At 27.6% G+C, this 12,933-nt stretch overlaps 1 protein-coding gene across 5 annotated transcripts in view; it reads left to right on the top strand.

The window, feature by feature from the left end:
- The window catches only part of kto (mediator complex subunit kohtalo), a 230,910-nt gene extending 219,017 nt beyond the window's left edge, over positions 1–11,893 (top strand). For all 5 annotated transcript variants that reach the window (XM_085819429.1, XM_085819431.1, XM_085819430.1 and 2 more), the window contains one exon: positions 5,425–11,893. In XM_085819429.1, the coding sequence (XP_085675555.1) occupies positions 5,425–5,836 (412 nt within the window). In that variant the 3' untranslated portion in view covers positions 5,837–11,893. The remainder of the gene's footprint in view (positions 1–5,424) is intronic.
- Positions 11,894–12,933: the final 1,040 nt, after the last annotated feature.

Below are 12,933 nucleotides of genomic sequence, written 5' to 3'. Positions count from 1 at the left end.
GTTATTTATAATTCTGCGGTCAAAAATTATAAAGCTAACAATTAATGTCAACATTATGAAACAGTCATCTTCAGTTTTCTAATCAGTATCCACCAAATTAAGATCAGATAAACTTGCTTCTGTAAAATCAAATTTAAATACACAACGGTCAATACCTTTAGCAATCAAGCTAATAATGTTACTGAAGCCAGTTTTTTTATTGCCTGGAATATTGCTCGTGCAAAATGCCTGTATGGAGAGGGAGAGTTTATTAAAAAAACTTGGAAGATGTACTTAAAGTTTTAGATCCAAATAATGCAGCATTGCACAATGTTTCGCAAATTCCCATCTCGAGATACACAACCGAACGACGCATAACTGCAATTAACACATCTCTTGAATATAATTTAAAAAATGATTATATTCAGGCTTATTGACTGTATTGCATTCAGCTTAGCCCTTGACAAATCGACAGGTATCACAGATCTTCCGCAATTGGCAGTTTTCATACATTTTGTTTCACCTGACTTTGTTGTTAAAGAATTATTAGATTTAGTGGCACTTTAAGAGTCAACTCGCAGTGTCAATATTAAAAATGCATTACATTCCATAATAAAAACTTTTGATGTGCCTCTTAATAAACTTGCAAGCATTGGAACTAATGGAGCTCCGGCAATGCTTAGTAAAAAAATCGGTCTTATTGGGCTTTTAAGAGATAATTCTCTAATTCCACAATTCATACCGATTCACTGCATAATTCACCAAGAGCATCTCGTTACAAAATATTAAAAATATCTTGATGTTATGAATCCTGATGTTATGAAATTCTGATGTTATGTTTCTATTATTGACAATTCAAAAATTTCCTTGAAGAATTAAAGGATGAATAACTTCCAAATGACATTAATTTCTTTTCCACTGTTAGATGGGTATTTAGCTACAACATATTAAATCGATTTGTAGATTTGTTTAATCCAATAACTGCATTTCTAAAAGAGAAGGAAATAACCTATTCAGAATTAGATGATGATGAGTGGTTACAAGACTTAATGTTTTTGACTGATGTCATGGAACATTTGCAAACACTGAATTTGCAATTGCAGTGGAAAGGTAAAATAATATCTGACCTCTCACAGTGTACATTTAGTTTTCAAACTACATTAAAACTTTTTCAAAAGGACATTTTATCATTTTCCTCGAATTAAAAAAATTTGTTCCAATATCAAACAAGAAAAACTCAAAAAATATATAAAAAAGCTAGAAGGAATATTGACGGAATTCCAAAATAGATTTCAAGACTTGAAATATTTTAAATCGTCTCTTGATTGTTTTCTGAATCCATTTGAAATTAACATAATTCAAGGTGAGTTTTCCAAACCCAAAAAGCATGTGGAGATTTAGAATTAATAGAGATGCAAGAAGATCAAGCTTTACAATTAAAATATAAGTCGGCGCCAATTACTGAATTTTGGAAATTTGTACCAGAATCGAAGTATTTTGAATTAAAAACGGCTGCTTGTCAAATTATTTCAATATTCAGAACAATGTACTTATGTGAATCATTTATTCCACTTTAAAATTCATAAAATCCAAACACCAATCAATATTAACTAACCATCATCTCAAAGAATTACTGAGAAGTGTTGTCACCAATTATTCACCAAATTTTAAAGAATTATCAAGAGAAATAAAATAAATGTGTTTAATTTTTAATATTTAAATTCAATACACATATTGTGTACTTTTATTTATATGTACTTTTATTTCATATATTTCCAGCACGAAGAAAAATATTTTACTCCCCACTGAGATATAAGTGCATTCTTGTGTTCTCCCAAATTGAAAATATATTAAAAAATATTAATTTTTGTTTCATCTTTCTTCTGAACCATATAACAGCTAGTAGAGGCAGACTAATAGCCTCAATGGTAGGTTGAGGGTTTGAATCCCATGTAAGGTTTGGTTATTTATACGTTTGTACACTTTCCCTCAAATCATCAAACCATCCTTAGTGGTATACAGTCAAAAGTCGTTAATCCGGACTCGTCGGGACTTCGGCGATTCCAGATTATCGATTTTTCTGGATTATAGATCATCAGTTTAAATCTGGTAAGATGGCATGCAGAAATTATAAAATTAAAAATATGAAACCGTAATTTATGAAATAAAGAACAATTATGATCTAAAGGGTATCAAAATTTACAAAAAAAAAAAAGCTTAATATTTATTTGTTTACTTTATTAAACATTTCTTTCAATGTAAGTTGTTTAAGTTGCTTCGTTTTTTATGTGATAATACATTCTCTTTAATTCTTTAAACAGACATAATTTCTTGTTCAGTTACAAAGTTCTGCTGTTCAAGTCCTATAATTGCTGTGTCGAGAATACCGACTAATTTGTCAATTGAAATTTTTTCGTTTCCAATAACCTCTGTCACTTTCTTTGCTATCGGAAGCGAATTATAATGACGAGGAATTTGTTTAAATCATATCAAAGATGGAGTACATCGAGATGAAATACTACATTTAATAAGGAATTATAAGCCAAATAAAATAAAAACATCTGCCCTGAAGATAAGGATAGTGCTGACAGATCAACTTCCAATTCATTGCGCGGCACAGTGGCGTTAAAGATAAACAAAGTTTAGATAAACAAAGGATATGCCTTTATCCATTTTTTGTAGCAATTCCACTTTTTGTTTAATGAACTTCGAAACATACTTTCGCTTTGTAGATCATTTACATATTAATAAATATATATCAGAAATTCTATTTCAAGCTTACTTTTAATAAATTGCTTTAACAGTCTGCAAAAAATAATAAGCCGGGTCCAATTCGAAGATTAAGGAACAACGCAATCTGCAACATTAACTGAAATAGATAATTAAATAATTTTAGCTTAGCTTACACCGTCCGTTATACATTAAACGCGCACTCGTAAACGTATTTTGCGCACGCACACAAGGAGACGCATGCGCAGAAAGTTTGAAGCTTTGAGGTCCAGATTATAGATCATTCCGGATTATGGGTGTCCAAATTAACGACTTTTGATGTATCCTGTATTGATGAAATGATTATCTGACTGAACAGTTTGATTATTCTTGACAAAGGCATGAGAAATATGTGTCTGGTCATTTGGGGGGGAAGAGAGAGCAAGAAAATGCAAAACTACCTTATTACCTCTGTAACATATCTTATTATAGTGAACTTGCATTGCATTTCTTTAATTATTTCACTTAATGTTTTTATTTTTCATTAATTTATTATTAGTTTACTCCTTTTCATTTTAATTTTCATGATATTTTAATTAATTATTTACTTAATAATTATTAATATTTTCATTAATTTATATTTTATTTAATTATTATTTCGTGCTTTATTTATTATTTTACTTATTTATTTTTTTGTCGGCATTCTATAGCATTCCAACACTTTTTAGCTACAGTGTCCGGGGGGGGGAACTCTCCCAATAGCAGGCTCTATCGATTCACAGGTGCTGACTACTACAAAGGCTCGAAACTGTGGTCTTTATTATGCAAGCATCTAATAAGTTCGCTATTGTTGCCTCCTATGAAAAAATGGACAAATAAGATCCGTGCCTTCTCCGAAATTCGAACCCGGGTCCTTCAGTGCTGCAGTCAAAATCACTAACCACTTTCCTGCCTGGGTGCCCCCGTATTAGAACATATTTAGAGCTTTTCACATATGAGCAATAAAGAATAAACTTTATAAATATACTACAATAAAATATTAAATGAATATATAAATTACATATATGTCTTTGTAAAACAAAGGCTGCCTTGATCAGTCTGCTCATTACACAGATAAACTTACATAAAATTGATAAATTTAAGTAAAAGTAAAAAGAAAATATAGGCACAATTAAGCATGGACATTTCCTGAATGATTTTATAAATTACAATTAAAAAATCTTATGAATAACTTATAAAGAAAATGGTGTTTTTTTTAATGATTATTTCAATCAAAAAGCGCAATTACAGATCACACACACACCAAAAAAAAAAAAAAAAAAAAAATTACCCTCCAAGCAGAATACATATAAAAAAATGTGAAACCAATTAACTATATTGTAAAATTGTAGTATGTCCAAAAAAATAAGCAAAGAGCTTGATTCTATTAAGTGCAAATCTGCGAATTTTCTTAGATGCAAAAAAATTTCTATGAGAAGTCAATTAACCATATTGTGAAACTGTAATATGTTGCCCCCCCCCAAAAAAAAGCAAAGAGCTTGATTCTAATAATAAGTGCAAATGTGGGATTTTTTGTAGATGCCAATAAATAAATAAATAAAATAAAAAAATAAAAATCTATTTCCTAATTCCAGGTTATCCAAAATTTTATTAAATATATCTAACACTAGCCGTATGAATTATTTAAACTGGACGTTCTCAATTTTTTCTCTTGAAATTTAAAATAAACTTTCATGTAAATTTATATCATTTATAAATACCATCACTATTCACAACATAAGTAAAATTTAAAAGATTGAGTTGGTGATTTTGCCAATATCAGCAGTAACTGTACAGTGTTCGATGTTTATCTGGTACTAGAATTAATTAACTTTTTTTCTTTTCTGATTATACTTGGAAACATATTATAGTGCAATATACATCAACTGAATAAAACAAAATTATAGAATATAAACTGTTTGCAAATGTTATCTGAAAAAATTTCCATTTCGGACCTGATCTGATGAATTTAGGATTTTTATTGGGTGTATTTCATTATTTTACATGCTGTTCAATATTTAACAGTATATTATTATGTAAATACTTTATAATGAACTTTTGAATACATTAGTAGATCACTAGTAGTCTCCATTACAATGACTTGCATCCAATAGTAGACCTTTATTTTTGATGAAAATATCAAGAACAAAGTTTATCAAAAGTTCAAATTTTTAAGAAATAAAAATCTTACCTTTTCAGTGGATCTCTTTTTCTTCTAATCTAGTGCCAAAATCTGGAAATATTTTATTAACTGAAGATATTTTAAGATAATATTCATCACAAAAAAGGGCTCATCTACAATAACAACATATTTTATGAACAGCACATTACTAACTAATTATATATACAATACACAGAAGAGAAGTTATGGAATACGTTTTTTCGTTACTACATCCATTACTAGTTCTATATTTAACAGTTCTATTTTTAGATGATGCGCATGTGCGGATCATGTGATGTGAATCATTTGGCAAAAGTTTGACCAATTTTTTTTTATGTAGTACTCAAATTAAATATTTTAAATTACTTATCATTTTAATATGTAATAATTTACAAAACAAATTTTTGACTTTTAATGATAAAAAAAAACTTTTAAATAAATAATGTTAAATTTTGAAATAGAAAGATTTATTAAGATGTGAGTTTAAGTTATTGTGAAAACATTCATTAGACTGTTTTTGTTTAATTTTGTTTTAGGCCTCAATATGGCATGGGGCAAGGAAATATGCAAGCTCCTAATGTTACGATCAATACAATGAGTGGTGGTTCTCATTTACCTGTGTCTGGTTCTCAAATGGTACAAAATAGTGGAAGTAATTATGGCAGTCAATCAAATCCACAGTCAATATCTGCCATGTCTGGTGGACCTTCAAGTCAAATGCAACACATGCAGCAATTATGCCATCAGCAACAGCTGATGGCCATGCAGAAGCAACAACATCAACAGCAGCATCAGCAGCAACAACATCAACAGCAGCAGCAGCAACAACAGCAACAGCAACAGACTGCTGCATTAGTAGCACACTTAAGACATATGAATTCTAGTAACCAAGGCACCCCTCATCCTCAACAACAGCATCATCCATATCATCAACCTGGTCCCTACTAAAAATGTTTTGATCCACATTAAAAATTTTTAAGAAGAAAGAGATTCATATAGAATGATGTTAAGATAATGTGCTTAAAGTTATTAGGTCTTAAAAAATATTGTTTGCAAGCCAAGAAAAGAAATACTACTTTTCAAGCTAATTTTGGTTCTTTATTCCATTTTCAAAAAAAGAAAAAGAAATAGGTGTGTTGGAGATGTGAACAATCTAAGTTACTGAATTTTAGCTGTTCCTGGAAGACTTACATTAAGAAATTTGCTCTATAATTTATTATAAGTGGCATCTGAACTAAAATTATAGAGCAAATTATGTATTATTTAATGTGAATGAATTAAGTTTTCTATATTGTATTTTTGTGTCATTATTCTTTGTTTCAAGAATTTGATTTATTAAAAAAATACAAAATGAATTAAGTAGAAAATATTATTATATTCATTCGACAGAATTTAGTAAACTTTCTTGCTGAAGCTGAAACTAAAAATATGCAGTGATATGTGCTCATAAAAAAAGTATTTTCATTTATCATATATATATTTGTAAATACTCATGGCAGAAGATCACATTAATAACTAAATCAATAAAACTGTTTATGTAATTCTGTGAAAAGATCTGTCTAGTAATTTTATTTTATGTTGTATGTTTTTAATTTAAGTAAAATGTAAAGAGTAAGTGATATTAATATGGGTTACTTTTTTGTTTTTATCTAGTTGTGTATTGAATTAAAAGTTTTGCATCCTATGTTCTTATATGATAATTCACCCCCATCAAAAATTTCCAGCCGTCCCACAAAAAAAAAAAAAAAAAACAGTTTATTTTTAAAACTTATTAAATATACAACAGCATTTTAAAAATTACTGAAAGGAAATAATAGTATGAAATACTTTATTATTACTGTTATTAAACCCAATTTAAATGTTATTAATTTCCTTGGGGAAAAATTACTTGTTTTTTAAGATAATATCAAGTTTGCAGAAGATATTTTCCTTGATTAACATGATATAGAATGATATCATAATTAAAATACATATATTGTGAACTTTTCTGTTGTATATAATTTTAATCTGTATTTTTGCATAATAGGGTTATAAGCAAACTAACACATTTGTGTATAAAGTTCAAGAAATCATGTTTATATCGATTTTGATTTCTGTGTCATGGGAAATAATCCCCCCTTCCAAATTTTGATACTTCCCTGGCTCATTTATAAATTATTTACCAGTTTAGGCATGACAACTTTTACAGTATGGTTTGGTTTACTCATATGTTGTCTTTTGTATTTATACCCTCAAAATTCGGTCTTCAGTTACAAAACATGTGTCTGAATTCATCAAACATACATACTATTTTAACATAATACTAAAAATATTCATTATAATTTTAATCAGATGCATTTCTATGACATAATTCTGTTATGCATTTTGTGTGAAATTTGTGATACTATTAATTTTTACATTTATATGAATTTTTCAGAAAAAAAATGTAAGTTTTTTTGAGGAAAAAATATTTAATTCAGTGGTTCTGAACCTGTTTTCCTCCGTGCATTAAACAGCTAAATAAAAGACTTCCATCCCTTCCTGAAATTACGAAATTCTTCCTTGCAGGGAAATTTCCCCTTGTTTGAGAACCTCCAATTTAGTCATAAGAATTGTTTTCATAGACTGTGTTTCTATGCCCCCCACACACTTTCTTATATCAGTTTTCTTAATGCTAAAACATAACACAGGTGTTTTAAATACTTCTTCAAATAATTTGTGATCAGCTAATCAAGATTTGGCTGTTGTTACTTATTTTAAAAAAAGTTTCATATTAATGTCATTATTTGAAATGCACTGATGAATTATCCTTCTACATGATAAGAATATTACTGAGTTTTATTATAAATTGGCAATCAAGATAAATCCAAGGTAATCTATCTTGTTTTATGTTTCAGAATGGATAGGGAGGAAAAGCTTTATTAGTTTATTTATAAATTAGATTTTCTTTAAGGATTAATTATATTCAAATATATTATTTAAAGCTTTAAATTTAATATAATTTGTATTCCATGAATCCAATATGATGTGAAAAATTTTTTAGATAACAAAATTTAGTGGTTTCATTAAAAACCTTTTTTTTTTTTTTTTTTTTTTAATTTCTGTATTCATTTTCATGTTTAGATTATATTGAAATTTCTATGCTCTGGTTTTTGTATTTAGTTCTTGAAACATTGGAAGTATTTATGGGACCATAATTAAAGTGTAATTGTTGATTTTATGCATTTTTATTTTTGTGTGTGTGTTTTGAAATCACATGTTAAATTTAAGTTATGTAATATTTATTTTATGAAGTTTTAGATTTAGTATCATTCTACTTTTACTCTTTAAGTATTATAAACAATTAATTTACTGTATAACTGAAAAGAATGTATGTGTACATTTTATATATTAAGGCCAATGTTAGTTGGGTGCATTTTTTTGTATGCAGTGATAAGCCTAGTGCAGGCAGAAGAAATTAGAGGCAACCGATTTTTTTATAATTTAGATATAGCAAAATTTTTAGAATTTACAGATGATGAAATTTTAAGAATTTATGGAAACAATGGGAAGCCTAATTGTAGTGGGTGACAAAATGCTTAGCACCAGCCCTGTGTATTAATTTCAGTTTTTGTTTTTAATCAGCTTTGATTATCGTATCATTTTGAATTTTTTACTAAACAAACTTGTGCATAAAATTTAATTTGATCTACTAAAAATGTTTGATTTTTTGTACTTCTTATTTGATAACACATGTAATAAATATGTAAGAAATTTTTTGCATAGTTTTTTTATGAAAGTAGATATCAGTATCTGGTATATCCATAATATGTACTGTTTTAGGATAAAGGCTCATCTCCAAGCCATTAAACATCCCTACATAAAAGCATTCAGATCACCTTATATTTGGGGTAAACGTGCACAAGTAAATCAGATCAAGATTATGTGTGTGAAATTTTATAACATTATTTATTTAATTAATGTATATGTTCCAATAAGATTGTAATTTATTTAAAGTTTTATGTGTTTTAGGACTGAAAGTGAAAACTAGCAAATTAAATCTTATCTTTATTTTCAACTATTGTTTATTTTAGTTATTGTTCTGGTGGTGGGAGAAAAGCAATAGAATGCTAAGTAAATACTGAATTGCTGTAGAGGTGTGCTCAGAACTAAAATGCTATTTTTAGGCATAAATCTTTATACAAATACACATACATATTTTTTTACATGTATGGATTCAGTCACAAAACATGCAGAAATGTTCTTTATTTCTTAAAACTTTAAATGTATTAAAAATTTAAATTATATCTCCTTTTTTAGAAAAATAACAAATATTTGATTAGAAAAAAAGGAATATATTTGTAATGTGTGCAAAAATACTTTATAAGCATGATATCATTACAGAAATGCATTTTTATTTATTTAAACTGAAAATTTAAATCATGTTTATAGTCTGTTGCTTTAAACTATTCACTTTTAAGGTTCTAATAACCAACCTCTCATTAATGATTGTATAATGCATTGTCATTATTGCTTAAAGGATTTAGGAATTTGTAACAAACTGGAGGACTCTACCCTCTATGCAGCATTCGTTACCCTAGTTATGAAGCAAGCCAGGAGGGAAAAAAATTGTCTTAAATTGTCAATTTTAAAGGAATAGATTATAGTATTATTCTGTATTTATAAAATATGTAAAGTTTATTTTCTAATTAAATCCTTCATTAGTGATACTTTTAATCAGTTGAGCTATTTTGAGAACTGTCAACGCATTTAAAAGTCTCATCATTTTAGAGGTTAATAAAGTTACCCTAAATTCTGGCAGAACAGTTCTTGCAATTTAAAACAGAATTAGATGATCAGAATTTTTTGACATTTTTATACTGAATTTTGAATACCAAAATTTAATACATTTAAACTTTGTAATATTTCTACTTAATATCTAATAATTTAGTTATTGAAAAGAATGCCATAAATTCAGCATTTGTCGAATTTAATTGAAATGTTAGATGGTGAAATTGCCATCTATTTCCATGAGACAGAGTGTTCTTAAAAGTTGGCTACAGGCTTTGTTTCTGAAGCTCTTAATCCTAGGCATGTACATTCAATTATAAAAATTCTGTAAATAAATTAGCAAATTTTATGAGATCAGTTTCAGAGATAGAGAGGAATGGTTTTCAAATATAAACTAGTAGCATTTATATGGTCTTTACATAGTGAAATATATTTTAGGCCTTTACTGCCAAGTTGTACTGTTACATGCAAAATTCTATAATATGTAAACAATTAATTTTGGGGGTATAGTTAAAACTTTACTAAAGCTGTTTTTTTTTTTTTTTTTTTTTTTTTTTTTCTGTTTGTTTTTTAATTGCTTCCTGATATATAGATTAAACTAAAGAAGTATTTAATTTTAATCATTATTATCCTTTGAAAACTAGTCAAAACCGGTAAGTATTTTTTGTAATACCTTCTTGAATTTTGAACATAAAAAAAAATGAAATATTTTTATTTAATTTTACTAAAGTATTACAAATACTTAAAAATTTTGACTTTCTGCTCTAGGGAGATTGTGTATTCCCCCCCCCCTCCAAATTGAAAATTCTATTCATAGGGGTGAAATTTTTCTCATAACGTTTTCTATTTAGAGAAGTTTTGTTAATTAAAGTATATGCCTAGGATCAGTAGTTAAGTGTATAAGGCCTATATCCATTTTTCATGAACATCCATATAATTTGTGATGCAAAATGTAGAGTGCATTCAAAAATACCATACTATATATTTTCCTGTAAACTACAGACTCATTAAAAGTCCTATGTTAAGTAAAAAGTATTTTTTCTGTGAAATGCCTTTTTTTAATTTATTTATTTTTTGTGATTTGAAAAAAAAAATAAATATCATAATTTTAATAGTTACCTTTTAATTTGTGAATTTTATATTTAAGTTTGCATCTATACTTTTAGTTGTTATAAAAGTTTTTTTATATAACACATTGTTTTGTTTTTTTCCCCAGGAAATGGGAAAATAATTGTTTAACTCATTTATAAAAACAATTCTGTTCCATTTTTAAAGCTGTTATAATGATTAAATATTTTATTTATCTTACTTAGAAAACTTACTTAACCTATTTTGACAAAATTATTTTGCAGGCATATGTTCTTTTTCCTGTCTAAAAATTTTTATGTACATTTTTAACATGGTATTGTATACTGCTGTTTCTTTGTTTTGGAAGTGTAAAAATAAGTTTTATAATAGTAATTATCTTTTTTATCTGTATGTTTTTAGTTTTTGTCATTAAAACTATTTATTATCCTTTCTCTTTTAATTTATGTGCTTTTTCACATAACCACTAACTTAAGGACTTCAAATGAGATAGCACGAAAAAAGTTTATTCAGAAAATACAAAATCTTTTTAATAGTACAGATTAAGTATCCTTTATCCCAAATGCTTGGGATCAGAAACTATTTTGTATCATAGAGAATTTATATGTACATAAAGAATTTATGATGTGCAGCTGAAGTGTAAGTACCGAATTGTTTGTTTTCATATAGGTCTTATAGTTTAAAGATAATTTTAATAATTGGATAGGTTCATACACAATAAATATATTTTTAATAATTCTGAATGAAAGTTTGTGTGCATTTCATCATCAGAAAGTCATTATTTCAGTCACATGTGTAGAAAGTTAGTAGTTATTCAATATCAGTATTATACTATGAATTTATATGTTTACTGTTATTTTAGAATGTTCATATTTTATATGCTTATATTTAAATACTAAAAAACAATTATTAATCAGTTAAGTAACATTGGTCAGGTAAAGTATGAAATTTCTTAGTTGTAATTTCATGGAGGCATTCAAAGATTTCAGATGTGTTTTTGTAATTAGAGATGCGTAGCTGGTACATAAAAGATAGAAAAATTAACATTTTCTTTTATCATTCATGTATAAATTTACAGGTTGAAAGTGAAGAACTTAGTGCATTATATGATATTGCCAAGTTGTGACTCAGGCATTTTTTAGAGTATAATAAAAGAGAAAGCTAGGCAGGCTTTTGTTTTAAGGACACTTTGGTTCAAGCTATCTGTATTGATTTTAAAATTTATATGTACCAGCCATTCATGATTATTAGTAGTTTTTCTCACTGTTTGTATTTGAAAAAATCATTACTTATTCTATTCCTTATTATATTTAGAATGGAGGGCGGGGAAATATAATTTCATTGAAAAGTTAGCTGGTATAAATTTTTAAAATCCTGATATTGGTGAACATGTAGATTGTACAATGTACAAGTTTTCTCAATCGCATGCGAAGGAAAGGTGATGTAGAAGCGCATATAAAATGTAATGTAAGCAGTAAAAGGAGCACTTTGCCTTCTATTATTACTGCTTATTTTGAATCAAGATGTTAGCAACAGACTTTAAATATACTGCTAAGGAACTGTATTTAGTTACTATTCTGTGATGCATGAAATCAGACCATACATCTAAATTGATTAAAAAGTTATTGAAATCAAAATTTTTGTCTGCATGCTTTAAAAATGAAGTGATAGTTACACGTATGATGTTGCCATTAATTTTCAGTGAAAGGTTAAATGCTTTGTAAACCATCAATTGTATGAACTGTAATGACTGATGGTTCAAATCACAAAGACATAAAATTAGTTTCAGTTCTTTACTTTAGATCATGGCATTCAGAGGCAACTTTTGAAGAAGTATCCAGACTCTTCAAAACATTTTGTGTGATTGTCTTTTGAAAAATGTTTAGAAATAACCTCTTGACAAAAAGGTAATAAGGTAACAAACTACAGGAACTTACTTATACTAATTGGAGGCAACCTAAGGTATTTTTTAAATGGGAAACGAAACTACTTGAATACTTACAATAAAATTTAATACTTCTATATAAGGCAAATTCCAGTTTAAACACAGTCACACCTGAGAATAATTATGTATAAGGTTTTGGCTAACTTAGGGTTTTTGAATTGCCTAAACTTTCCTTGAACATACACACATCATCACTCATTTTCTAGTTCTATGACATAATTTCAGTAACTTACAAGAGATAAAAGTTCACCCAAAGATTTATTTG

Source organism: Stegodyphus dumicola, chromosome 6, assembly GCF_044657685.1.
Source record: "Stegodyphus dumicola isolate Sdum_Otavi_A_Nest chromosome 6, ASM4465768v1".
In the NCBI taxonomy this organism is placed as follows: domain Eukaryota; kingdom Metazoa; phylum Arthropoda; class Arachnida; order Araneae; family Eresidae; genus Stegodyphus; species Stegodyphus dumicola.
This window is presented reverse-complemented; position numbering and strand designations above follow the sequence as displayed.